The sequence below is a fragment of the Mauremys reevesii genome, unplaced genomic scaffold, assembly GCF_016161935.1.
Source record: "Mauremys reevesii isolate NIE-2019 unplaced genomic scaffold, ASM1616193v1 Contig15, whole genome shotgun sequence".
NCBI lineage: Eukaryota > Metazoa > Chordata > Testudines > Geoemydidae > Mauremys > Mauremys reevesii.
This window is the reverse complement of record NW_024100771.1, coordinates 921,809-948,575: the sequence shown is the minus strand read 5'-3', so window position 1 is coordinate 948,575 and position 26,767 is coordinate 921,809. Positions and strand designations below refer to the sequence as shown.

General features: G+C 52.2%; 1 protein-coding gene across 1 annotated transcript; it reads right to left on the bottom strand.

Annotated features, from left to right (window-relative positions):
* Positions 1–848: 848 nt before the first annotated feature.
* On the bottom strand, positions 849–26,733 carry LOC120393130 (E3 ubiquitin-protein ligase TRIM39-like). Its single transcript, XM_039517731.1, has 7 exons — positions 26,638–26,733; positions 21,202–21,623; positions 12,374–12,469; positions 10,781–11,011; positions 9,859–9,881; positions 9,656–9,759; positions 849–2,318 (listed from the first exon to the last, which is right to left on the bottom strand). Exons 2-7 carry the CDS (start codon positions 21,616–21,618, stop codon positions 1,759–1,761), a joined length of 1,431 nt encoding a protein of 476 aa, XP_039373665.1. The 5' UTR covers positions 21,619–21,623; positions 26,638–26,733; the 3' UTR covers positions 849–1,758.
* Positions 26,734–26,767: the final 34 nt, after the last annotated feature.

The window sequence follows — 26,767 nt, the reverse complement described above, 5'->3', positions numbered from 1 at the left end:
ATATTTCATTTCCTTACTAACTATTACTGATCTTCTGCTAATGTTTCACTATTAGCACCATTGTTTATGCCTAATGTTTCTTTTCCTGGCACCTGTATTTTAACATTTCTTATTTCTGCTTAAAGGTACATACAACTTTCTTTAATCCATTCTTATTTTTACAATATAATTCATTCTACTTTCACATATGACAGCACATGAGGGGGAGCAGAAGACTAGTAAAATTATATATCAACATGGCTGTGCAGAGCAGATACTGGCAGATCTAGGTTCTGAATTGAATAATGAGGTAACAGTTTACATTTGGTGTTATTTTCACTGTATGGTCACTTACACAATCATGGCTGTGTGACAGCGGTTGTGAGCAGCTACAAACTGAGCTCTTTGGAAGCCAGCACCCTGGTCACTGAGCACACCCAGGGCACCGGGTGCAGTTAGAGTAGGAGGGACTGAGTAGTTTGGGTTTAGAAGGGCAGAGGGGATCACTTGCACCTGTAGGGAGCCTGAGGAGGTCACTAGCTCAGCGCTGAGCAGAAAGCAGCAGTATAAAAGTCTAAACCAGGGAGCAGGAAGGAGGCTCCTTGTAACTGCTGCTATGTTGTGATGCACCATAAAAAGTAACACAGACACTTGGTGGAGGTTCCCCGGCAGACTGCCTGCTGCTTAATTCACACAGACGTCTGCCAGCCAGGGGTTGCAGGAACTGATCGGGGAACCCATTCATAGATATAAATTTAAAAAAAAACATTGCCTGCAATCTCTTTATGACACTTCATGCTGTCAATTGTGAGTGACAACACAATTTTACATTTTGTCAGATAGGGTAACATATAACATGTTTTTTACTATTTGGCAATATATTTTCCCCATGTAATAACACAATAAGACTGGATAAGAAACCACAGTAATTACACATAATTCAGTATGAAATAGAGAAAGGAACACAGATATTTCTGAAGAAGATTTTAGGGGGAAATTATCTATTTTTATATTACAATTTCCCTGTGTTAAAAACTAGTAAAAACACATAGCTTCAGCAGCCCATGCCAGCTAGACACCAGCAGTCAAGATAAAATACAAATGAATCCATCACAGGATAATTTTAGGGTATTTATTTTCAAATAATCAAGGTAAGTTTAGGGCACACAACCATGAATGTCATATTGTGAGTAAATCTTCAGAACTGAATTATTATATTGAAAATGTTCATAACACATCACGTTTAAAACAAAAAGTATTCCTAGCAATGCCATGTGCTTCCCCATATACTCTACTCAGTAGCTCTTCAAGAAATTAGGTTCAATCATTGGTTTAATTCCTTGAAATTAATCAGTCACTATTTTTACAGAGCATTCCAGAAGGTGGTGGACAGAAAACCCAGAGGAATTGTGATCAATTTCCTGGAGTAACTTTCTTTTCTTTGGCACCTTAAAGACTTACAAATATTTTCTAAATTAGAATAATAATTTTTCTTTCATATTTTTACATTGAGATTTCACAGGGGTAGAAAATTCTGACAGGAGTGAATGACCCCATCCACCCCCATCTGCTACCCCTGGGGCAGGAGCAGGGGACGGGAAAGGTGAGGGCTGGGGGTTGCCAGGTGTCTGGTTTTCGACTGGAACCTCCAGTTGAAACGGGAAACTGGCAGGTCTGGTCAGCACAAAATCTCCAGTTACTGCAGTAACTGGCCCCCACCACTAGGGTCGGGAAGAGCAGCAGTGCTGGGAGGGGCCAGTCTGTGCCGCGGGGTCACTGTCAGGGACAGAGATTCCCTCTGGCCTGAGCTGGGACCGAGCAGATGATCAGGGGAGCTGCATTTGTACCCCCAGCATTGGCACCAGGATAGAAATAAGGGCAGAGCGTCCCGGAGAAGGTGCCAGTGAAAGTGAAGAGATGGGACCTGTCAGTCACATTGTAAAACGAGACCTCGCCTGCCTCATAGTCCAGGAAAATCCCCACCCTGCCGGGCCTGACGCTCACGGGGAGGGGGGTCGGGGGGGAGGTGCCGGCCTTGTATCCCCCATCCCTCAGCCACACGACCCAGTATCCATTCCCAGGGGCGTATGCAAACTCCCCCTTCCTGCTCACAGATTCCCTACAAACCCCCAGGTCCCATCTCGTCTTGTCTCCCACCTCCACCTCCCAATAATGCCTCCCGCCCGTGAACCCCTCAGCACCCAGGACAATGGCATATCTATTAAATCTCTCAGGGTTGTCGGGCAGATCCTGGCGTTTGTCTCCGTATCTCACACGTTTCCGATCCTCAGACAGGACGAGCCAGGGATTTGCCGTGTCTGGATCCAGAGTCACGTCCACTGGGGAGAGAGTCACAGAGTCAGGGCCGGGGGCAGGGGCTGGTCACTGGGATCAAAGGGAAATTAACCTGCGTCCTGTTAATCACTCGGGGAGAGGGGGGGTTGTTGCCTGAGGGGAGTCAGGATCCCTCTGCCTGTGAGGAGACAATGGGGGGAAAGGGCAGGAGGAGCCAGGGAGGGGTGAGACGGTGTCAGGGGAGGCGGGGGAAGGGAAGTGACAGACTGATGCTGGGAGGAGAAAGGGGAGGGGGAGGTGACAGGAGCAGAGGAGGTGGAGGAAGGGGCAGAGGGGAGGCACACAAGGGCTAAGGGGTGATAAGGGAAGGGATGGGCACCAAGAGGGCAGAGGTGTGAAGGAAAGGGTTCCAGGGTGCTGCAGGGGGCGAGGGGAGGGGTGGGCACCAGGGCAGAAGAAAGGGATGGACCCCAGGGGGCACAGAGAAGCAAGGGAAGGGGCAGGCACCAGGAGGCAGAGGGGTATGAGGGAATGGGGGAGCTCCAATGGGCCAGGGGAAATCAAGGGCAGGGTGAGCTGCCAGGGGGTGAGATGATGAGGAGTGGGCGAGGTGGAACCATGAGGGGGAGGGAATGAACAGGCATTGGTGCCAAAGAGGAAGAATGGGGGTGAGGAGCAGGTGAGCAGAAGGGGGCAGAGAGGGGTGTGGAGACGGGCAGGCCCTAGGGGGGCAGAGGTGTGTGCAGGGAGATGTGGGCACCAAGGGGGCAGAGGATGAAGGGAGGGTGGGACCCAGAGGTTAGGAGAGGGGGAGGGGAGGGGTGGGGCAGTGCTGAGGTGAGGGGAAGGGCTGAGACCAGGGGTCCCAAAGGGGGGTGAGGGAAGGGACTTGCACCAGGCAGGCAGAGGGGGCAAAGGAAACAGAAGGCACCAGGGAGGCAGATAGGGCCAGGGTAGAGCTGGGACTTGGGGCAGAGGAGGAGCTGGCACCAGGGGACTGGAGGGGTGGTGAGGGGTGCAGGTGTCACAGAGCCATAGGGGGAGGGGAGGGGCAGAGGTGAGAAATAAAGAGAAGGTGGCATAGGCGATGGTGGCAGAGGGGCGAGAGGAGAGCAGGGTCAGTGGGGCAGAGGGTGGTGCGGGGCTGGTCACCAGGAAGGAAGGGGCCAAGGGGAGGGTCAAGTGTTGGGGGGCAGGAGGAGGGAAGGGGCAGGCAGTAGAAGGGTACAGGGGGAAGGGAAAGGGCAGGTGCCAGGAGATTGAGGGGACTGAGCAGGCACAGGGAGGGCAGAGGAGGGGAGGGACAAGCACCAGGGGGCAGAGAGGGGTGAGAGTCAGGGCAGGTGGGCAGAGGGAGGTGTTAGCAGAGGGGATTGGGGAGAGGCAGGTGCCAGGGGGTCAGAGTGGGTCTAGAGGAGGGGTGGGCACAGGGGGACGAGGGAAGGAGCTCCCAGCTGAGGGCCCAGCTCCTGGGCAAAAGGCTACAAGGGAAGGGGCGGCACCTTTTCTATTAATTGAAACTAGTCAGCAAACTCGACACGGAGTCACGAATAGATTCTGTTGACCCGAAATATAATTTTGCAGCAAATAAACTATTTGTCCAAAACATTTCACCCAGCTCCACTGCAAACCTGTCTGAGCAACTTAGGAGCCGCAATCCCAGTGACTTGCAATGACAGACTGTCAACATCCCCAGAAACGCAGTTACAGGAAGGCCAGGCTCAGGACATCAGCTATGAAACACTCCTGAGCTGCTGTTTAATTTGCCCTTTGCACACAAATGCCCCCGGGGCCCCTGATCTCACCCCCACAAATCAGGCTGAAAATGGAGACTTGGCTCCAGCCTGAACTCTCTGCCCAGAGCCATTTGTCCCATGGACTCTGCCAGCAGCACAGACCCTCTGCAGCTGCACCTGGGCGTCTCCCAGAGCGGATAACAGTCACAGAGACCATCTCAGAGCCCTAGGAGCTCAAGTGTCTCCATCTAATGACTGTGCCAGCCACCCCCCTCGCTCCCATTAACCAGCCCTGGGACAGACACACTGGGAACTTTCACACCCAGACTCTGGAGACACTTTGGGTCCTTCTACACAGCCTGCAGCAGTGAGTCTTGGAACAGGGTGGACAGATTCAGGCTTACGGGGCTCCCTCTTTGGAAGTAAAAATAACTGCATAGATTTTCAGGTTCTGGCTGGAGCTCAGGCTCTGAAGCCCAGAGTGGAGCCAGGTCTGCCCCTCACAGTGCAAGAGGGGACATTGTCTGTGTCCACATCCCCTTCACCCCCTTCCTGGGATGGGGAACAGCAGCCCCAGGGCCCCTCCCTTCACCTCCAGGGCAGGGGAGTGAGAGCCCTTAGCCTCCTGGGCAGTGGGGCCTCCCAGAACAGGTTCCTGGGTGAGCGCGAAGGTGTCTTCACACAGAGAGCTCTGTGCACCTGGCAAACACACAGATGTGCCCGTGGATCAGGATCCGGGATGGTGCTCTCCCCAGGAGTGATGGAAACTCCCTAAAAGTAGAGGGGTCACCCACTCATGCCAGCCCTTCTCCCTGAGCTCCTGTCCCCGCATCCCTGAACCCTCGCTCTCACACTGCCCCTTCTTCCTGAGCCCCTACCTTCACACCACCTCTTCCCCAACACCCTGACCCCCTGGTCTCTCCTCTCGGCCCCCTCCCACATCGTTGCTCACCCTTTCAGCTGGTAAAGAGTGGGAGGGAATAGCCCTCCCATTGGTAAAAGTGATGGGGCCATGGCCCCCCTCTTCCAGTGCCCCTTACTCACTCCCTAACCCCAGTAGGAGAGGACCCTTGGGGCAGTGTCAGTGAGTTCAGTGCTGGGGATACGAATGGGGTATTACACCCCAACTGCTGGAGCTCTGTGTATTGGAAGTTAAGGAGACAGAGGCCCTGTCAGCTCCCCACTGTCCTGCCAACATGGCTCAGCCCTGACATCTGCTGGAGCCTCTCCCTGGGGAAGAATCGTCCCTGCAGCCCATTCAGGCCTTGGCCTCCCTGCGGAGATGGCTGGTGAGGCAGCCGTTAAAGTGAGTTACGATGTGAGCTCCTGTCCGCTGGAAACTGGACTCTGAGCCTGGGCTGAGATCGGTGACTGGGGAGTGAAAGGCCCCAGCTGCCCTCACTGCCCCCCTGAGCCAGCCCAGCGCCGCCAGCCATTCAGTGCAATAACAGCGATGCTCAGGCTTGGTGACACAGCCAGTGCCCCCAGTGGGCAGGGCAAGGGCCTGTCCAAGGAGCAATGGGCACAATCTGCAGCAAGGGAGGTTGAGGCTGCAGATGAGGAAACACTTGCTAATTCTCAGGGCCATGAAGCTCTGGACCTGGCTCCAAGGGAGGTTTATAAGAACAGGTTGGACAAATCCCTGCCAGGGATAGTCTAGTCCCTGACCTAGCGTGGGGGACTAGACTAGGTGACCTCTCGAGGTCCCTTCCAGCCCTGCATTGCTCTGGTTCTAGGTTACAGCAGTTCCTGGGGCTGGGCCCAGGGGGCTCTAAGTGTGGTGAGTGGCACGTGACAGAGTTAACACTGTTCGTGACCATGGCAGCTGGCAGCTCAGCGTCCCTGCCAGGGGCCTGGGCTGGCATGTGGCTGCCTGTACCTGGCTCAGCAGGGTGTTACTGGGCCATGTGGACAGGACCTAGGGTAGCACCTGTCCATAGGGTGCCAGGCGTCTTTTTTTGATTGGAATGCCTGGTCAAAAAGAGACCCTGGAAGCTCCATTTGGCACCACCGACTGGGACATTAAAAGTCTGGTCAGTGGCGCAGCTGAGGCCTGAGGCTAAGGCTGGCTCCCTGCCTGCCCTAGCTCCATGCAGGTCCTGGAAGTGGCCACCAATTTACTTCCCTGGAGTTTGAAACTTTTCTAGCAGAACATAACCAAGTGTCAGCCATGGTCAAGCCTCCCTTTGAATACAGGTTGGCTCTGAGGGGCGGGGGGGGGGGGGGGAGGGAATGTATCAAGGGAGCTGGCTCTTTTATGGGAGTCAGGGATCAGACTACCTGTGACAGGCTCCTGTAAGGGAGAATGAGACAACCTAGACCAACCTGGAAGTAATTAAATCCCTGGGTGGCTAGTTGGCAGCCAAACAGCTAATGAGGCTGATAAAGGGTAACCAGGGCTCAGCTAGGGACAGGAAGCTGCTGAGGAGAGGAGCTCCCAGGAGAGCTCACCAGAGCAAGGAGCCTGGAAGGGGAGCTCCTAGAGCAGTGGTCCCCAAACTGTGGGTTGTGCCCCCCTAGAGGGTGTGGAGGAACATTTGGGGGGCATGGCAGGGCCTGGACCAGCCACCATGGGTGGTGGGAAGGGAACGTAACCCAGCCCTGCTCTGTCCCCAGCTCCACTCTGGCCCCACCCTAAGCCCCAGCTGCATCTCTGGCCCCGACCTCAGCCACCGACTCCTAGCCCTGCTCCAGGCTGAGAACCCAGCTGCAGCCCCAGCCCCAAACGCGGTTCCGCCCCCGGCCGAAACCCCCAGCTCCCGGCCCCAACTGCAGGTCCACTCCCAGCCATGGCCCCCAGCTTCTGGCCCCAACTGGAGCCCCGTTCCTGGACCAGCTCTTGACAGCAGCTCCCAGGGTGGGGGCGCAAGCCAGGCAAGGGAGGACTTGATCAAAAATGTTTGGGGACCACTGTCCTAGGCAGAGGAGCTCCCCTAAGGGGGAGGAGCTGCCAGAGATGACAATGACAGCAGCAGCTGTAGCAGGACAGAACCCAGGAGAGCTGCCCCTGGCTGGAGAAAGTGGATGCAGAGAATAAAGGCACAGACTGAAATGACTCCAGCTCCGGCAAGGAGGAGCTGGAGTCATCTGGAAACTAATCCAAATCCAGCTCCGGGAAGGACTGAGGGCTCCTGACTTGAAGACAGTGAAGAGCTTGAGTGAGAGCTGCAGGCTGGAGCAGAGTGAAGGAAAAGATTTTATTTCGGGGTTTACTTGGACTCAGAGTGGACCCCAGCAGGGGACTTTTCTCTCAGATCTTTTAGACTGTGAGGCGTAATTTAAGGAGTGCCTAAGAGAATAAACTGAGGCAGGAACCCTGCCCAGGCACCCTGAAACGGCTGAGGGCGGTACATGAGGGTTTCACCCCATGATGAGTCTACAAACCTGGAACCCATTTAACAGAACTGCTGCCCCTTCCCCATGCAGATAGAGCCTCACGCTCTTCAGTCTGTCTGCATGGGCCCCTTATCACAGGGCCTGACCTCAACAGAGCCTGCAGCACAGAGTGGGAACCTGGACCAAACACAGCATAGGGTTTGGGCACCCACCTGGCTTCCAGCGTCCCTGTCCCACCTCCCAGGCTGCTCCCCCTCCCCCACAGCCTCCAGCTCCCCCTGACCTCAGGCTGCCTCTGCCCTGTCCTGTTCCCTGGGGGTGACCCAGGGCCCAGCATGGAGCCATCAGGGTCACTACAATACTGTCTACCACACCCAGAAGACAGGCACAGGATGGGCTCAGGGAGTTCCTGGCCCCACAATGAGACCCTCCTGCCCCCTCCCCCAATGTTTGCTGCTGCCCTTGCTGGGCCTTGTCTGCACTCAGACCAGGAGCCCTGTGGGGCCGGCAGCCCCTTGTTCTGTCTCTGCAGGGCCTGGCTCACTCGTGGGCGCTATATCACTGCCCAGCACCTAAGGGCTGCATGACAGCGGGGGGCCTTGCCCATTGCACACAGAGACCCTGGGGCACTGGGAGCCCTGGTTACTCTGCCCCACACATTCAGCCAGCAACTCCCCCGAGCTGCTGGACCCAGGTCCCTGTGGTCACAGCGTGGGCAGTTGAGTGGCACTGACCAGCCGGGGTTGCTGGGGTGGGGGGAAGGAAAGGGTTACTCCCAGCGTGGTGGCACACGGTGTGTGTCTCTGAGCAGGTCCCTGCCCACTCACTCGGCCATTTGCCCCAGACACAGAGAATCCAGGTGCCGAGGGAAGGAGCAGCCCCAGCAGTGCTGCATTGGCCCTGGCATGGGCTGAGTCTGCGAGTGCAGCAGCAGAGGCAGCGGCAGAGAGAGGGGCTCAGTCATTGAGAGCAGCAGCGTCCCCACCTGCAGGGGAGGCGTCAGCACTGGGACAACAGGCCGGGCTGGGTCAGGGGCTGGGAGCTCCGGCAGTGAGCGCGGTGCCAGCACCAACAGCCCTGTTAGAGACCCTGGGCCTGGCCAGCCTGGAGCAGCCGGCGAGTGACTCAGGGCCTGGGACCCTGCCCAGGAAGGGGCTTCTGGGGGCGGGGCTGACAGGAGGCTCCCCAGAGGCTGGTGATCTCCTAGAACGAGGCACTGAGGGGCTCAGGGTCCCGACAGGCTCCGGGGCCAGGGGTGTGGAATGGCCCAGAGCCCAGCCGTGTTCAGGGCCCAGTGGGTACAGACTGTGCTGGGCTGGGAGCAGTGAGTTGGGAGGGGAGCAGGGATGTGCTGGCTCCAGCCCATCACAGAGAGGAAGCTGCTTCCCCCACAGCCTGGGGTTCCTGCTCCCCGGAGCCCTGAGATCCTGGCCCTGCAGCCGGCACCGACTGTGCAGCCTCCATCAGCCAGGACTGACACACCCAGATTGGCCCCTTCGACTGCCCCTGCTGGGGGTGGGTGGGAAGAGAGGAGCAGCAGGGGAGGATGAAAGAGCCAGTTCAGCAATCACAGACCGAACTCACTGAACCTTCCCAGTCCCCCTCTCCTCTGCCTTAGTTTCGTCTCTGTCCCTCCTTGCTGTCAGCTTTGTGCCTTTTCCCCTGGTTTCCGCGCTGGGGATTTGGGGAGGGGTTTGGATGGGGGCAGCTCACGCTCAGCCGTTGTGACACGGTCACACTCTTGTGAGTGACTTTCACTCACTGAGCAGCAAACCACTGACCCAACCTCACACTGGGCTGTGCTCAGAGCAGACGAGGGGCCCGTAGGATTCAGCCTGTTACCCAGTAACACACGGCCCAGGTCAGACCGCAGCAGCCAGACTGGCCTCTCCTCTGCTCATAAGCTGGGCCACCCTTGGCTAATGGGGGCTGGGGCAGTGCTGAGCGATGGCCACACAACGCAGCCCTCATATGTCCCAGGAGAGAGGCACAGACACGTCACCCATTACCCATCTGTGCAGCTCCCAGCACGATGGGCCCAGTCCAGGCCTCACAGCACCTGGCTCAGGGACACCCAGTAACTCAGCCATGGAGGAGTCAGGATGGCAGTGACGGGGCCTGGTCAGATACCTGGGCAAGTACCAGCAGGTGGCTGTAAGTAGCAGGCAAACTGCCCAGCACTGAGCACATCAGCCTCCAGCTATCACAGCTCCAAGCCTGTCAGCTGGGTGCATGCGTGTCCTGGGGTCCCAGGCTCTGTCCAGAGCCGCAGGCACAACACAGCTGAATGTCCCAGTGGAATCACTCACCTCCAAATCTCTGCAGTGCTTCCCTCATGTCAAGAGAAATTTCATACACGTTCTTCAGGTCAGTAGAAACAGCTTCTGGTTCCTGGAGTTTCACATTCTCACTCCTATGAAGAAAGTGTCCCATCATCACTCAGCTGTTCTGTACACACATCATCCCACAACCACCACCACGAATATAAGAACAATAAAAATAGGAAACACACCTGCTCAATGTGCTTTTCACATCCTGAAAGGAAAAAGAGAATTAATGTTCTGTATTAACACAATGTGCATAAAGCTGAGGGAGTCTCACTCTGGGCATCAAACTTTCATCTAGAAAATAGATCAACCCTCCCAGGCTTCACTCTTTTGTGGTAAAATCTCATACACTATTTTGCATTAACACTTCTTTCATTTATGTAGGTAAGACAGGAATTTAGCTAAAGGATTCTCCCTTCTAGGGACTCAACCCACCAGTATCTGTGTTTATCGACTGGGTTGGGTCCCATGTTCTGGAGTCACAGCAGGGATGGGTTCAGCCAGGGGCGGCTCTAGAAAATAGGCTGCCCCAGGCAGCGCGGTGTGCTGCGCCGCCCTTCCCCGGTCCCGCGGCGGGTCCCCTCTTCCCGCGGCTCCGGTTGAGCTCCCGCGACAGGTCCACCGGAGCCCCGGGACGAGCGGACCTCCCGCGGGCATGACTGCGGACGGTTCGCGGGTCCGGCGGCTCCGCTTGAGCTGCCGCAGTCATGCCTGCGGGAGGTCCAGCCGAGCCGCGGGACGAGCGCCCCCTCTGCAGTCATGCCTGCGGCAGGTCCGGTCGTCCGCGGCTCCACCGGCCCAGCCTGCCGCCCCCTAGATTTGGCCGCCCTAGGCACCAGCTTGGTTTGCTGGTGCCTAGAGCCGCCCCTGGGTTCAGCTCAGTATCATTCTTGTATCATCCATTTAATCTCCCACGGCCTCACTGGGTCTCCATGAGGAGAATTCCCCTCTAACATCAACTGGGATATTTTGGAACTGATGGAGCCCTTAGCCGGATGTTCTGTTTGTCAGTAAACCACAGAACACATTTACTCTAATTGTTGAAATCCAGACCCAGGGATCTGAGTTCTAATTCTGGATGGGTGGAGAATTTTGATGCCATCTCACCTTTAGGAGCTCGACAACGGGTTGCTGACACTTCTCCTCGATCTCTGTGATCAGCTGCTGCAGAGAGGAGCTTCGCTGGGAGAGTTTGGTTACATTTTCCCTTAGTCTCTGCAGAGTCTCCCTCTCCTCCTCCTCCAGGCTCTGCAGAAGCAGCTGCTCCTTCACTCTCAGCAGTGTGTGCAGTTTGCTAAATTCACCTGCAATCATCTCTCTCTTATTCTTCACTTTACTCTGGAGATAGAAAAATAGTAAAGGCACAGAGAAAACATGAGCCAGATGTTGAATTACACAGACTGGGCCTCTGTCCATGAAGCAGGGGATTAGGTCAGTATCAGGTTTGTAAGGCTATTTACTTATTTGGGAAACGTCACAGTAACAGTAGCAGGTGACTGGGATGAAGTGGCCACGGGATGGCAACAGAGGCTGCAAAGTGGCCAAGCGGCGCCTGGCGTGACACTGACCTGCCCTGGCTCTGCTCACTCAGGGGATGTCCCCACTGCAATGAAGGTGTGACAGCACCGTGTGTAGACACACCCAGGCTAGCTTTGATGTGGCTAGCTCGGGTACTCGTAGCTATGAAGCCTCAGCAGCACAGGCTGTACAAGCCCACCCAGACCCCTGGGTATTACTCAGTGACTAGCCTGCAGCTGGCTGTTGGGGCCATGTAGATGCACCCTGGGGTCAGATTTTCCACAGAGCTCCACACCCGCAACTGAGTTTGATGTTCAGAAGAGCTCAGCTCCCAGCATGCCCCCAGCCCAGCCAGCTCAGTGACTCTGAACCTCACCCATGGGGGGCAAATCATCCTCCCAGCTCCAGTGTCTGGCCCAGGCACTGGGCAGATTCACTGCAGGGATGGTGGGTGCAGAGCGAGGAGGAACAATCTGTTTCCTCCAGGCTGCAGAGAAGCTGCAGAGCTTTGTCACGGAGGGCACTGAAAACCGATGGCTGTAGCAGCCGACACACCATCCCCATCTGCAGGAGGGAAGCAGGACCCATGTAATAGTGAAAACACTGCACCCAATATTGAGAATTTGCCCCTATCAGATCTCAAGGGTGGGTCTGCACCACTGTACAAGGGCCAGGAACTGCCCCTCCTCTGCCTGCAGGAGCTGCTGTGCTGAAATCCCCACCAGAGACACAGCCTGATGCTGCCAGCACCCTGGATGGCAGGTATCATAGGCCAGGGGAGGCTGGGCTTCCTCAAACAGGATGCAGCGCCCCTCCCTTTGGAGGATGCTGCAGATCTGCTGCCTTTGGAGTGCTGCCTGCGCTCCGCCGGAGGCCCTCACTCCAGCTCTTCCCCCAAAGCAGAGCAGGAGGGGAGCGTGGACAGGGCCTAGGGGAGAGGAGGCCAAATGGGGGTGGAGCAGTGGGCAGGGTGATGATCCGGGCAAAGGGGAGGTTCCGGCACTCACGCCCGGCCTCCTCAAATGCTGGAGGCATGCGCTGCCCCTGGCTGGCACCAAGCCTGTGCAACGGAGCAAATAACCAGAGCAGGGTCATAACCTCCTCCTGGAGCTTTACAGCCCCGTCATTCCTGGGAACGCTGCAGGGGGAAGGGCTCAGGGAGGAATAAACCCAGACACCCACCTGACACTCTGTGGTTTTCTTCTCCTCTTTAGATGTCAGGGCCAGGACCTCTTCCAGCTCCTTCCTCAGAGGGCCCAGGGCTCCCTGGAGTTTCTCCTGCAGGGACATCGCGTGTGATAAACAGCCATTAGTCTGCCTGTCCGATGGGTGGACAGTACTGTCCATATTGGCATTTCATACATGAGCAGTAAATACCCTGGAAGGAGGCAGCAGACTGGGCTCTGCCGGCCCCAAATGCCTCATGGGAGCAGAGACGCCAGTCTCATAGCAGGGGCTCTGCTCCCTGCAGACACTCAGGACTTCTCAGAGCCTGTGTCTGAGCTAAAGCTTCTCATCACTGAGCACAGGCCAGAGGGGAAACAGCTGGGAAGTTTCTGAATGATCCCTCCCGCCGGTGCCAGTGAAGAGTTTGGGGCAGCACCTCACTGCGCTGTACCCAGACCCAGGCCAGGAACAAGACCCCACTGTGCTCTCGTCTGTCCAGGCTCCCATGTGGCCTCCCCCAGGCAGCGGCTGAGCACCTGAGCCAGCGCAGTCCCATTAACTGTACAGGGTGAAGCTGTGATGTGGCTGGAGGTCAGTGAGGAACAGGGAACACTCAGTCTGGGGGAATGTGCCACCCATAATTATAACTGCTCCAGAGCTGTAATACCACACGGCTCTCTTTCCCTTTGACAGCGTGTGATTCATTCACACAGCACAGGAACGTGCTCCTTCCCCATCAGCCCTGCTCTGTGCAACACCCCTGGCAGCCCCCCAGAGCCGCCTCCTGAGCCCCCCTCCAGAAGTTTCCCCATTTCACTCTTTTTTCTCTGAGCCCTTGAGTTCTCTCCCGCTCTCTGCCCAAGGGCCCAGCTACTGCTGAGAGCTCCCAGGGAGCTGTTCGGTGACACCTCTGCGGTGCTGCTGCAGGGAAGCAATGGTGGAGGGAGGGAGCCAGCAGGGGATAGTGAGACAGGAGGAGGAAAAGCAGTCATTGCACTCAGCAAAACATCTGCATAAATGAGCCAGGATCAGAAGGTGGGTGGGAACAAAGGTGGCTGGATTCCTTGAAGCTCCACCCACAAAATAAGCTCCACCCATGTGAGTTAACAAAAGGAGACACCATGATTTGTTTGTGAAAGCTATTTGGTGCCCCCCCCCCACCGTCCTTTTAATAGTTTTTCAAACGGCCAGTAGGTGGAGGCAGAAGCCTCCAGAAACCTCACGTACACAGTACCCTGAACTTTTCAACTATCTTTCCTCTTGCGGAAAAATCTTGCTCCAAGCCAGTTTTCCTTGACCAGATAATGGTTTCACTGGGCCCGGTAACCACCAATGAAGTATTAACACGGCATGGTCTTGTCTAAAAATGTATAAAAAGCTTGTAAAAACTTGTGTGCAGTAAAGTCTTCTGTATCTATTACATAGCTCTCCTTTCTTCTGCAGAATAAAGCATCTTTCCTTATCCCTGTCAGGCTGTTATTGGCTCTCAGCTAGGCAGACCCGATATTTCGGTAACAGTTTCTGGCGACTCCAGACAGGAATTTCCTAGCTCGGACATTGGACTCCAGACGGCTGCAGCGAACTGGGAACGGCGCCAATGGGGTGTTTAGCCCCTCTTTCTCTGCTTCACTGTGGCCCCTGGGGTTCATGTTCCGATAAAATGAGCCCTAATAGGACAAGGAAACACTATCTGCTTTTGGTGCACTATCTGGTTCTGGTTCTATTCTGTTTAACCAGTTACTGTTGTTTTTCTGCTCTGTTCATTTGGGCGTTAGGTGTGTGGGCGGAACTGAACTTCTCGTTCGTAATTCCTCAGAGTGGAAGCCATGTGTGCGATGAAGCTCTGAGGTTGTATTGAGATCCTTCGGTCCCGTCCCCTGTAACGGACGGTGTAATAAAAGTAGGAAAACCTGAATTAAACCGCAATTCCCACTGATCTCTGAGTAATTCTCTTTTCAGGTTGAGTGTCAGCAGACAAATAAGTGGGTCTCTGGAAAAACCCTCTAAGGATAGCCCTTTAGATTATATGTTAAGTAAATGGCCTTTACCCGGTGTTCAGAAAGGTATATCAAGGAAGCGCTTTGTACAACTTTGCACCCAGAACTGGCCAACCCTGGGGACTGCATGGCCTGAATTTGGCTCCTTTGATATTCCGACTTATTTAACTCCTTTGCGCCTGATATTAAAAAATCAAGCGCCTGGTCAAATAAACTATTGTTTTTTGTGGGACGATGAGGCTCATCGTCCTTTAAAAAAAAAAAATCCAGGCCCCTCTATTCCCGAAAGCTTCTGCCCCAAGTGAAGCTGATTGTTGGAAAAATACCCCCCCCCCATGTATTGTCCTAGACCGCGGCCACCCTCGGCAGCAATATCACAGGCTGTGGCGGACCAGGTTTCCTTGTCTACGGGGCCCAAGACAGTGCCCCCCACAACCGAAGACTGAGGCAACCACAATTCAAGTTAACGAATCCACTAGTGGAGCAACGGGTAGTGGGTACTCTGTTCTGTCTACTGCCATTAGTCCGTCTCGTACGAGACAGGGAGTAGTCTATGGGGAGGATACGGTTAAATCCCAGGCACCCCTTCAGACCATCCCGGTACCCACTATGGATGGAGAGGTTGTAGACCGTTATGTACATGTCCCTTTTAATACAGCAGATCTTATGAACTGGCAAAACACTATGCCTCGCCTCAGAGACGACCCGGACATCGTTCACAGGCAATTCCGTGCTTTTTTCAGTCTTATAATCCTAATTGGCAAGACGTGGGCCAACTTTTAGATTGCCTACTGCGCACGGAGGAGAAAGAGCAAGAAGTCCTAAGGGGGGCCCGGGAGGCAGTGGAAGCTGCTGGTGACAGGCGTAATTTAATAGCTCTCACTAACCCTACCCAATGGAACCCGAATAATTCAACCCAACAGGCAAACTTAAAAAAATTCCTAATCCATGTTTTGACAGATATAAAACAAGCACAAAAAAAAAACACCTCTAAATTGGTCAAAAGTCCATAATACTGTGCAAAAAGAAAAAAAACCCACCCTTCTGACTTTTATAAAAAACTTTGTAAAGCATTTTGTACTTTTACTAATATAGACTCCAAAGCTGCGGACACACAGTCCACGGTCAGGCTTATTTTTATTTCTCAGTCAGCTCCGGACATTAAGAAGCGGTTGCAGCAGCTTGAAGGTGCTAAGAAAAAGTCCCTAAAAAAACTGGTAAGCATAGCCACCCATGTGTATCACACACAAAAAAATAAAATTCAAAAAACCAAACAGGTGAGAATGCTAGCAGCCCTTGTGAACGTGGGGAGCGAAAGACAAGGAGGAAGGTGGGGACCCCTCCCAAGTGACAACCAAAGGCAAATCATGGGGGGGCCTCCAAGCCGTGCAAATAATATATGCCATTACTGTAAGCAACTTAATCACTGGAAAAGAGAGTGCCCAAACCGACGTACCGGACGACAGCCCCGACCTCAATATCACATGGAAATGGAAAGGACAAACGCTGTCAATGGTAAGAAATAACGGCGACCCGGGGGTCCACTTGTTACCTACTCAAATAACTTTGCCACTTATGTTTGTTCCTCCACAGACCCCCCAGATCCATTTAACTCTGGGAAAAACCGCTTATTCTTGTCTTTTGGACTCGGGGGCTGCCCTTTCCACTGTTATTGCCAAGCCAAAAAAAATAAAATCTCACAAATAAAAGCATTCCAGTAATGGGTATAGGCGGAAAGCCATTTAAGTGTTCTGTATTGCAGGAGGCTGCTATAAAAAAAACAAAAACAAAAAAACTATTTGGTGTCGCTCCAAAAGGGCGGGGGGGCCCTTTTCATAGTTTTGCAAACGGCCAAGAGGTAAAGGCAAAAGCCTCCAAAAACCTCACGTACACAGTGTGGGAACTTGGCAGATAAGTATGTGAGAGCTGGAGTGTTTAGACTTCAAGGTTGAGGCTAGTTTTTATCTGCTGGTAGGCAGTAAACAGGATAATAAATTAGAAGGTTATACAAAATGGCAATTATCCAATGAAGTTACAGTTGTGCCTGTGTGTACCTTATTAACCAATTAGCAATTGCTTGATTGCTTGGCCTTTATTGTATATAAGAGCATGCTGGAAATGAATAAAGAACTCTCTGCTTATGATCACATGGGTTGTCAGACTCTGTCCATGCTCTCCTGCGATGCAACAAATGGTGACCCCGACGTGATTCGTATCGAATGAGGATAGTGTTGGTGGCCTGAACTGAAAAGAAGAAAAGGAGCCGCAGGGCGTCCGAAAAGAGGGGCACACCTGAGCTCAGTGTTGAGCGGCGGCCGCAGGGCGTCTGAAAAGAAGGGCGCACCTGAGTTCAGTGTCGAGCGGCTAGGAGCCGCAGGGCGTCCGAAAAGAGGGGCGCACCTGAGCTCAGTGTCGAGCGGCAAGCCGCAGGGCGTCTGAAAAGGGAGGCACACCCCAGCCCAGAGGTGAGCAGCTAACATGGGAACCGCTGCATCAGCGGAAGAAAGGATGGTGCATGAATATTTGATGCGCATCGCGGAGCGGCAGGGAGAGAAGCTCCCCTCTGATACGTTATCCCGTCTGCTGCGGTGGGGACGGAGAAGGGGACTTTCTGTTCAACCAAGTACAATTTTTGATAAAACTGTTTGGGAGCGGCTAGGCTCCGAGCTTTGGAAGTCGGTGGCTCAGGGCGATAAGGAGGCCTTCTCCCTGAGTCCAGTATGGAATAAGGCGAAGGAGATAGTAGAAACTCTCGCGGCCGAGGCAGGAGTGCAGGCGGCCCTTTCTGAGCTTTGCCGCCCAACGTCCGGAATGCCTTCTGTGTTGCCGGTTGGAGCCAGAGAGTTTTTCAGTGGTGAGGACACGGTGATACCTTTGGCTTCCAACCCCTACCCTATGGATGATGTTGCCCCTGCTACGGCCCCACTACCCTCCAATGTGGCTATCGGCCCCGACATGATTGATTCTGCTACGGTCCCGTTACCCCCCGATACACCCGAGCCTATGGAGACAGCCTTGCCGTATGCACCCCCTCCAAAGCCATGCCGTGTCCACGGGGCCTGGGGGCAGGGGCGGCTCTAGGCACCAGCAAACCAAGCTGTTGCCTAGGGTGGCCAAATCTAGGGGGCGGCAGGCTGGGCCGGTGGACCTGCCGCAGTCATGCCTGCGGGAGGTCCACCGGAGCCGCGGACGACCGGACCTGCCGCAGGCATGACTGTGGAGGGGGGCTCGTCCCGCGGCTCGGCTGGACCTCCCGCAGGCATGACTGCGGCAGCTCAAGCGGAGCCGCCGGACCGTGCCCGCGGGAGGTTCGCTGTTCCCGCGGCTCCGGTGGAGCTCCCGCAGTCATGCCTGCGGCAGGTCCGCTCGTCCCGGGGCTCTGGTGGACCTGCCGCGGGAGCCCAACCGGAGCCGCGGGAACAGGGGACCCGCCGCGGGACCGAGGAAGGGCGGCGCAGCAGACCGCGCTGCCTGGGGCAGCCTAATTTCTAGAGCCGCCCCTGCCTGGGGGTGCCACGATTGCGGGGGGACAGAGGAGGCTTGGGTGGAACATGTGCCATCAAACCCATATCCCGATTTGACTACGTTTACTCAGTTTACTCAGTCTGATGCCTTCTATAAGGAGATGGAGCGCCAGGGTCGACAGCTGCAGCATATATGTGACAAGTTGGACCAATTGGAAGGTTTTCCACGTGGATCATCGCGATCGCATCTTCACAAGTGTTTTCATTTGACTCGCCCCCCCGCCCTGCCTGGCCCCGGGGACCCTCCAATTGGGGACCCTCCGGACCGTGTACAGCGCTGGCATGGGGTCATAAGGGAAGCCATCCTTGAAGGTTTGATACCCAAGGCCTTTCCGGTAATTACGCCAGACCCTCAACATCCTAACCATAGGCGGTGGGCTCCTTTGGACTGGAAGTTGATCCGTGAGGCGCAGAAATCGATTATGGCTTATGGACTAGATAATCCGTATGTACAGTCTATCATTGAACAGGTGTTTGCTGGACAAGCAATGTGTCCATATGATGCGATTAAGCTAGCTGATATGCTTCTTACACCTACACAGAAATTGTTGTGGAAAGATCATTGGGCTAAGAGGGTCGACTTGGCTCTTGTCCGCAATTTGGATTTGTCGGACGATGATCCTCGGCGCGTGGCCACTACTGATATGCTTTTGGGAGCAGGCCGCTTTGTTGACCCGCATTTGCAAGCCCGCCTCGATCCCCGGATCCTGCAGCAGTCGCAGGAGCTGGCTTTGGCTGCCTTTAAAGCGGTGCCCCAGATGGGAAGGCCGAGCCCTCCCTACGCTAAAATTATGCAAGGCCCGTCGGAACCTTATTCCACCTTCTTGGATCGCCTTTGCGAGGCTATTGATAGATCTCCTAATCTGATGTCAGAGGCCAGAACTGCAGTTGGACTTGATCTTGCAACCCAGAATGCAAATCCCACTTGCCGCCGTATATTAGCCACCTTGCCCAAGACTGCGACCCTGATGGAAATGATTGAGGCATGTGGTAGGGCCGCTATGCTTGAGGAGACGGATAAGGCAGCAATTCATGCTAAGGCACAGGCCTCTGCACTGGCCGTGGCGTTACAACCCCTGCTCGGGCGACAGCGGGGGGCTAGAAGGCCGACCCGGCCAGCCGGCCCCTGTTTCGGTTGTGGAAAACCCGGACATTTCCGGCGGGACTGCCCTGTGCAACATGGACAGCGGGCCTCTGATGTGTCACCTGAAGCCGCTACCGGCGCTTGTACACGATGTGATAAGTTTGGACATAGCACCGTCGACTGTTGGTCGACGTTACGAGAAGGATGGAACACCGCTGCCGGGAAACGGATCATGGAGCGCCCCTCGGAGGAGCGCGACGACACAAGTGCCTCCACCCGCCAACCCGGCTGCCTGGAACACCTCACCGGAGCAACCCGTGGCAGTGCCGGAGTGGACTTGGCCACAGCGACAGATGTAGTTTTAGAGACTGACAAGGTTCAAGTTCTTCCTTCCAACATCGATGGTCCATTAGGATTTGGACTGAGTGCCCTTTTGATTGGCCGTTCGTCAACATCGAAACAAGGTATTTTTGTTTTGCCTGGCCTTCTTGATGCCGACTATACGGGGAATATTGGGATAATGGTACGTGCCCTCTGTCCCCCTGTGACTATAACTGCTGGTACACGTCTTGCTCAGTTAATACCTTTCAAGGGATGTGGGCCCCGATCGACCCCGATTGACCGCGGGTCTCGAGGGTTTGGATCCACTGGCCCTCCCCAAACTGCCTTTGCTATGGACATCACTTTGTGCAAGCCCACCCGAACTGCTCGGCTTCAGGGATCCGATGGGCGGCAGATCACTCAGGAAGCTTTTATTGGGGATGCAATGCAGAGTGGGGTAACTGAGGCACCTGTGACGACAGAGGTAGAAGATACTGTGTTTACCTTGGACTCAGAGCCCACTGAAGCGGTTGCAGTTGAGGCCCCCATGCAGAATGATGTAGGAGATGTGCCATCTAACCTAGTATCAGAATGCCCAGGGGCAGTTGTAAATGGGGCCCCTCTACAGAGCGACATGTGTCGCTCAAGAACTGCCTGTATGTGGAAAGGGAAACGAAGAGGAGCCTATGGAAGCAAAACAAACATTTCTACTGACTGCGACAAGTTCAAATGACAATCAGCGAGAGGAAACCAAGTTTGAGCTAAGGACGGAAGTGGAAAAGGATTTGTTTGAATCTGGAATCAGTTGTGCCTGTGTGTACCTTATTAACCAATTAGCAATTGCTTGATTGCTTGGCCTTTATTGTATATAAGAGCATGCTGGAAATGAATAAAAAAACTCTCTGCTTATGATCACATGGGTTGTCAGACTCTGTCCATGCTCTCCTGCGATGCAACACACAGTACCCTGAACTTTTCAACTATCTTTCCTATTCTGCCGCAAAGCAAAAAAATCTTGCTCCAAGCCAGTTTTTCCTAACCAAATAACGGTTTCACAGGGTCTGGTAACCACCAATAAAGTATTAACACGGCATGGTCTTTATCTAAAAATACATAAAAAGCTTGTAAAATCTTAGTGTGCAGTAAAGTCTTCTGTATCTAATACAAAGTTCTCCTTTCTTCTGCAAAATAAAGCATCTTTCCTTATCCCTGTCAAGCTGTTATTAGCTCTCAGCTAAGCAAACCCGATATTTCGGTAACATGTTCAAATGGTGCATTGTTCAAAACAGGATGGAGTTGCTGATTGGCTCCAAGGGGCTCCTGGGGCCAGACTCCCCTCATGGGGCTAGAATGTACCCCTGGACTCTGCTAGGCTCTCTGGGCCTGGTCCTTCTTTACTGGGGGGAAATGGGAGGTGGCATCTCCCTAACATCACCCACTTGTGGCACTGGAAGGAGGCAGCAGTAGCAATAAATGGTGCCGAGCTGTAATTCTTCCTCTCTGCTCTCACACGGGGAACAAAATAATTAACAGTGTTGATATTTAAATGATCAGTTCTCCAGTCTGAAGGTAACACACTTGCATAGACTGGCCTGCAGCTCTTGTGATTTAAACCTCACTGACTGTTAACACCGACCGTGGTGTAAAAAGTCCCCTTATTTCAGCAGTGGAAGCTGGGTTTGAAAAACATTCAGAATCTCAGAGAAAAGTTTCCCACATCAGGTATCTTAAGACTTGATATTCTGATTCTGTCACCACACTGCCAGGTCATTCATTTTGTTACAGCATCTCCCATACAATTAAGGCTTTACAGAGCTGAATGACGCATTACACCCATGACAGGCAACTTTCAGTGAAATCAGCATGTAATTAAAATCCAAAAGTTATTACTCATTAAACTTGACAGCAATTCCCTACCTTGTACTCCTGGGCAGCCTCCTTTATGGGAATCACCTTGTGATCTCTGTGATCCCGGGACAGATAGCAAACCACACAGACAGAAGTTTGATCCTCTTCACAGAACAGTTTCAGAGCCTCCTGGTGTTCCCCACAAACCCTCTCCTCTCCTGCTCCCTTTGCTGCCTGTAAATTCAACCCTTTGACTATTTCTACAACATTTGCCAGCTTCCTGTTGGGCCTGAGGTTTCCCTGTTGCACAGTTTCTCTGCACTGAGGGCAGGAGCTGTCTGTATTTGATCCCTCCCAGCACTGGGCGATGCAGGCTCGGCAGAAATTGTGCTCACAGTCTATAATCACCGGGTCCTTAAAATACTCCAGACAGATGGGGCATGTAGCTTCCTCCTGGAGACTTTCCACGGGGTTGTCTGTGGCCATGGCTCCTGTCATAAACAGATAGTTAAGGGTTAATGTCTCTTTTACCTGTAAAGGGTTAAGAAGCTCAGTAAACCTGGCTGACACCTGACCAGAGGACCAATAAGGGGACAAGATACTTTCAAATCTTGGTGGAGGGAAGTCTTTTGTTTGTGCTCTTTGTTTTGGGGGTTGTTCGCTCTTGGGACTAAGAGGCACCAGACATCAATCCAGGCTCTCCAAATCTTTCTGAATCAGTCTCTCATGTTTCAAACGTGTAAGTAATAGCCAGGCAAGGCGTGTTAGTCTTATTTGTTTTCTCAACTTGTAAATGTTCCTGTTTGCTGAGAGAATTTTACCTCTGTTTTCTGTAACTTTGAGCCTAAGGCTAGAGGAGGTTCCTCTGGGCTATGTGAATCTGATTACCCTGTAAAGTATTTTCCATCCTGGTTTTACAGAGATCATTTTTACCTTTCTTTCTTTTAATTAAAGCTTTCTTTTTAAGAACCTGATTGATTTTTAGCTTGTGTTAAGATCCAAGGGGATTGGATCAGTGTTCACCAGGAACTTGGTGAAAAAGCCTCTCAAGGCTGCCCAGGGAGGGGAAGGTTTTGGGGGGACAGAAAGTGATCCAGACACTGAAATTTCTAGATGGTGGCAGTGTTACCAGATCTAAGCTAGTAATTAAACTTAGAAGTGTCCATGCAGGTCCCCACATCTGTACCCTAAAGTTCAGAGTGGGGGAGGAACCTTGACATGGTGAGCAGCAGTGTGGGAAATTGTGGGGGAGGGGGGATCAGACAGTATTTTAGTCAGACAACTATTTTATGACAGACAGATTCAAAAAGTTAAAAAGTGTAACTGTTAATACACAAATTGTCAACACCTCATGTCAAAACATGCTAAGTAAATATCCTTAAATTAAACTCAAATAAGTTATCAAGCAGCATTTTTCTTACCTTACCTATTTGTCAATTTCAGTTCTTATCAATGGAAATGTTTTTTCATCAGTTTGTGTGGGCAAACTGAAATCAACATTTACTGACATCTACCGATAAAATCTAATCCTTTCAAGTCTAGGGATCTTCAATTCACAGGCCAAAAACATTGGTTACGCTGGAATCAGTGTTTCAAAGTCCTGATGCTAACGTAGGCTAAGGCAGCTCTGCCTCAGTGTAAAGGGGACGCAGTGTCAAAAGTGTTGCCAACATTCATGATTTTATAATGAATCTCATGAACTTAACAATGGCCAGACTGGGTCCGACCAATGGTCCATCTAGCCCAATGGTCCATCCTGTCTTCTGACAGTGGCCAATGCCAGGTGCCCCAGAGGAAACGAACAGAACAGGTGATTGAGTGATCCATCCCCTGTCGCCCATTCCCAGCTTCTGGCAAACAGAAGTTAGGGACACCTAAACAAAGGAAGTTTCTAGTTTTCTTGGTTGCAGACAAAAGACTTAAAATGTGACCTGAGTCAGCCTAAAGCGTGAGAATCAGAAGGCAAATAGAAAACTCAACATATACTTTTTTTTATTTTGGTCTCACAAAAGGAATCACATCATTTTGGGTGTACTGACTCATGATTTTCAAAAGTTTGGGGTTGGCAATACTGTGCCACTGAGAACTCAGCCTTAAATCCCCATCCCCCATGGAAAGTCCCCTAAGTTCCTGCCATCATTTATCTAAAACAGCATAAGAACATAAGAAAGGCCGTACCGGGTCAGACCAAAGGTCCATCTAGCCCAGTATCTGTCTACCGACAGTGGCCAATGCCAGGTGCCCCTGAGGGAGTGAAGCTAACAGGCAATGATCAAGTGATCTCTCTCCTGCCATCCATCTCCATCCTCTGACGAAAAGAGGCTAGGAACACCATTCTTACCCATCCTGGCTAATAGCCATTTATGGACTTAGCCACCATGAATTTATCCAGTCCCCTTTTAAACATTGTTATAGTCCTAGCCTTCACAACCTCCTGAGTTGACTGTGCGCTGCGTGAAGAAGAACTTCCTTGTATTTGTTTTAAACCTGCTGCCTATTAATTTCATTTGGTGACCCCTAGTTCTTGTATTATGGGAATAAGTAAATAACTTTTCCTTATCCACTTTCTCAACATCACTCATGATTTTATATACCTCTATCATGTCCCCCCTTAGTCTTCTCTTTTCCAAACTGAAGAGTCCTAGCCTCTTTAATCTTTCCTCATATGGGACCCTCTCTAAACCCCTAATCATTTTAGTTGCTCTTTTCTGAACCTTTTCTAGTGCTAGAATATCTTTTTTGAGGTGAGGAGACCACATCTGCACACAGTATTCGAGATGTGGGTGTACCATGGATTTATACAAGGGCAATAATATAGTCTCAGTCTTATTCTCTATCCCCTTTTTAATGATTCCTAACATCCTGTTTGCTTTTTTGACCGCCTCTGCACACTGCGTGGACATCTTCAGAGAACTATCCACAATGACTCCAAGATCTTTTTCCTGACTCGTTGTAGCTAAATTAGCCCCCATCATGTTGTATGTATAGTTGGGGTTATTTTTTCCAATGTGCATTACTTTACATTTATCCACATTATATTTCATTTGCCATTTTGTTGCCCAATCACTTAGTTTTGTGAGATCTTTTTGAAGTTCTTCATAACCTGCTTTGGTCTTAACTATCTTGAGCAGTTTAGTATCATCTGCAAACTTTGCCACCTCACTGTTTAGCCCTTTCTCCAGATCATTTATGAATAAATTGAATAGGATTGGTCCTAGGATTGACCCTTGGGGAACACCACTAGTTACCCCTCTCCATTCTGAGAATTTACCATTAATTCCTACCCTTTGTTCCCTGTCCTTTAACCAGTCCTCAGTCCATGAAAGGAACTTTCCTTTTATCCCCTGACAGCTTAATTTACGTAAGAGCCTTTGGTGAGGGACCTTGTCAAAGGCTTTCTGGAAATCTAAGTACACTATGTCCACCGGATCCCCCTTGTCCACATGTTCGTTGACCCCTTCAAAGAACTCTAATAGATTAGTAAGACACGATTTCCCTTTACAGAAACCATGTTGACTATTGCTCAAGAGTTTATGTTTTTATACGTGTCTGACAATTTTATTCTTTACTATTGTTTCAACTAATTTGCCCGGTACCGACGTTAGACTTACCAGTCTGTAATTGCCGGGATCACCCCTAGAGCCCTTTTTAAATATTGGCGTTACATTAGCTAACTTCCAGTCATTGGGTACCGAAGCCGATTTAAAGGACAGGTTACAAACCTTAGTTAATAGTTCCGCAACTTCACATTTGAGTTCTTTCAGAACTCTTGGGTGAATGCCATCTGGTCCCGGTGACTTGTTAATGTTGAGTTTATCAATTAATTCCAAAACCTCCTCTAGTGATACTTCAATCTGTGACAGTTCCTCAGATTTGTCACCTACAAAAGCCAGCTCAGGTTTGGGAATCTCCCCAACATCCTCAGCCATGAAGACTGAAGCAAAGAATCCATTTAGTTTTTCCCGCAATGACTTTATCATCTTTAAGCGCTCCTTTTGTATTTTCATCGTCAAGGGGCCCCACTGGTTGTTTAGCAGGCTTCCTGCTTCTGATGTACTTAAAAAACATTTTGTTATTACCTTTGGAGTTTTTGGCTAGCCGTTCTTCAAACTCCTCTTTGGCTTTTCTTATTACACTCTTGCACTTAAGTTGGCAGTGTTTGTGCTCCTTTCTATTTGCCTCACTAGGATTTGACTTCCACTTTTTAAAGGAAGTCTTTTTATCTCTCACTGCTTCTTTTACATGGTTGTTAACAGATTTGTTAACAGTTAGCAGAGTTAACAGATAGCGAAACAGAGGGCAAGGTGTGGGAATGTGCATGGAGCTGGGCTGTGGGCCCAAGCAGCAAATGAGTACAGCCCCCCTGACGTAAAGGAATCACTTATAATGCTCAGATTTATATTTAGGTCCTTAGAGCCTTTGCTGGAAAAGCCAGGTCTGAAAACAAACTGATCACTGCCAAGGAGCTATTGCCAGCACCACGTAAGCAAAAATCAGGAGGCTGCTGAAGAAAACATGAGGATTTTTCTTCTAAAAAATTATATTCTGGACTGCTTGTTTGTTTGTGAGCAGTCAGGATTTGCTCTGGTCATGTTCTCAACATTTTCTACTCAGCCCTGAGAGCAAGAAACAGACCTTTGTTAAAGTGAGAGCTGAGATGGTCACGTAATCAACAGGATTCCAAGAGCTGTGGCATTAAGAGAAACACCAGTTAGTGAAGGAGTCAGTGTGAAGTCAGGAAAGCCTGTGACAATCCCAATATGATGGTTTTGTGATTTGATGTGGACAGGAAACAGCTGCACCCCTAGCTATTGTAGGTCCTTACTTGGCCCCCAGCCCCGCACTGTCTGAGCAACTCACAAACTTCCATGTGCTTAGACCAGGGGCGGATCTAGCCATTTCACCGCTCCAAGCATGGCGGCACACCGCAGGGGGCGCTCTGCCGGTCGCCGGCCCCGTGGACCTCCTGCAGACGTGCCTGCAGAGGGGCCGCTGGTCCCGCGGCTCCACCTCCCAGAGCCACGGGACCGGCAGACCCTCCGCAGGCACGTCTGCAGGAGGTCCACCGGAGCCATGGGACCGGCGGACCCTCCGCAGGCACGTCTGCAGGAGGTCCACCGGAGCTACCTGCCACCCTTCTGGTGACCGGCAGAGCCCCCCCGGCATGCCGCCCCAAGCACGCGCTTGGCGTGCTGGGGCCTGGAGCTGCCCCTGGCTTAGACTCATCAGGCTGCTGTGCAAAGACACCTGTACCTGCCAGTAGTGTGGGGGCAGAGTCAGGGCAGTGCCTTCAGCTGATGTTACTGAGCATGCTCAGTCTGTGTGAGCATGGTCACTACAAGCCAAGCAGCAAATGGGGAGGGGGGGCAGGGGGAAGGCACATGGGTTTATTTGTCTCCCTCCTCCCCACACAAACACAATGGCTCTGCTGCTGTGCCATATGGAAGGTTGTTACCCTCATTTAGAAGAGGGGAAAGTCAGGGCCAGACAAAATAAATGACTTACCTGACTTCACACAGAGCAAGACTTGGATCTGTGCAGGTTAACTTAGCACCTTAACTACAGGGCAAACCTTTTCCTCTACAGCCAGAACCTGGGAGAGAAGGAGGAGGAGATGGATGGGGACACACAAACA

Bases quoted from the DNA above. Each gene is read 5' to 3' on its own strand.
- LOC120393130 (XM_039517731.1), bottom strand. From the start codon at position 21,618: ATGGCCACAGACAACCCCGTGGAAAGTCTCCAGGAGGAAGCTACATGC. The intron at 11,012-12,373 runs GTGGGTGTCTGG...TTCTATCTCCAG, and splicing joins AGAAAACCACAGAGTGTCAG to AGTAAAGTGAAGAATAAGAG. The intron at 9,882-10,780 runs GTGAGATGGCAT...TTTTCCTTTCAG, and splicing joins CCGTTGTCGAGCTCCTAAAG to GATGTGAAAAGCACATTGAG.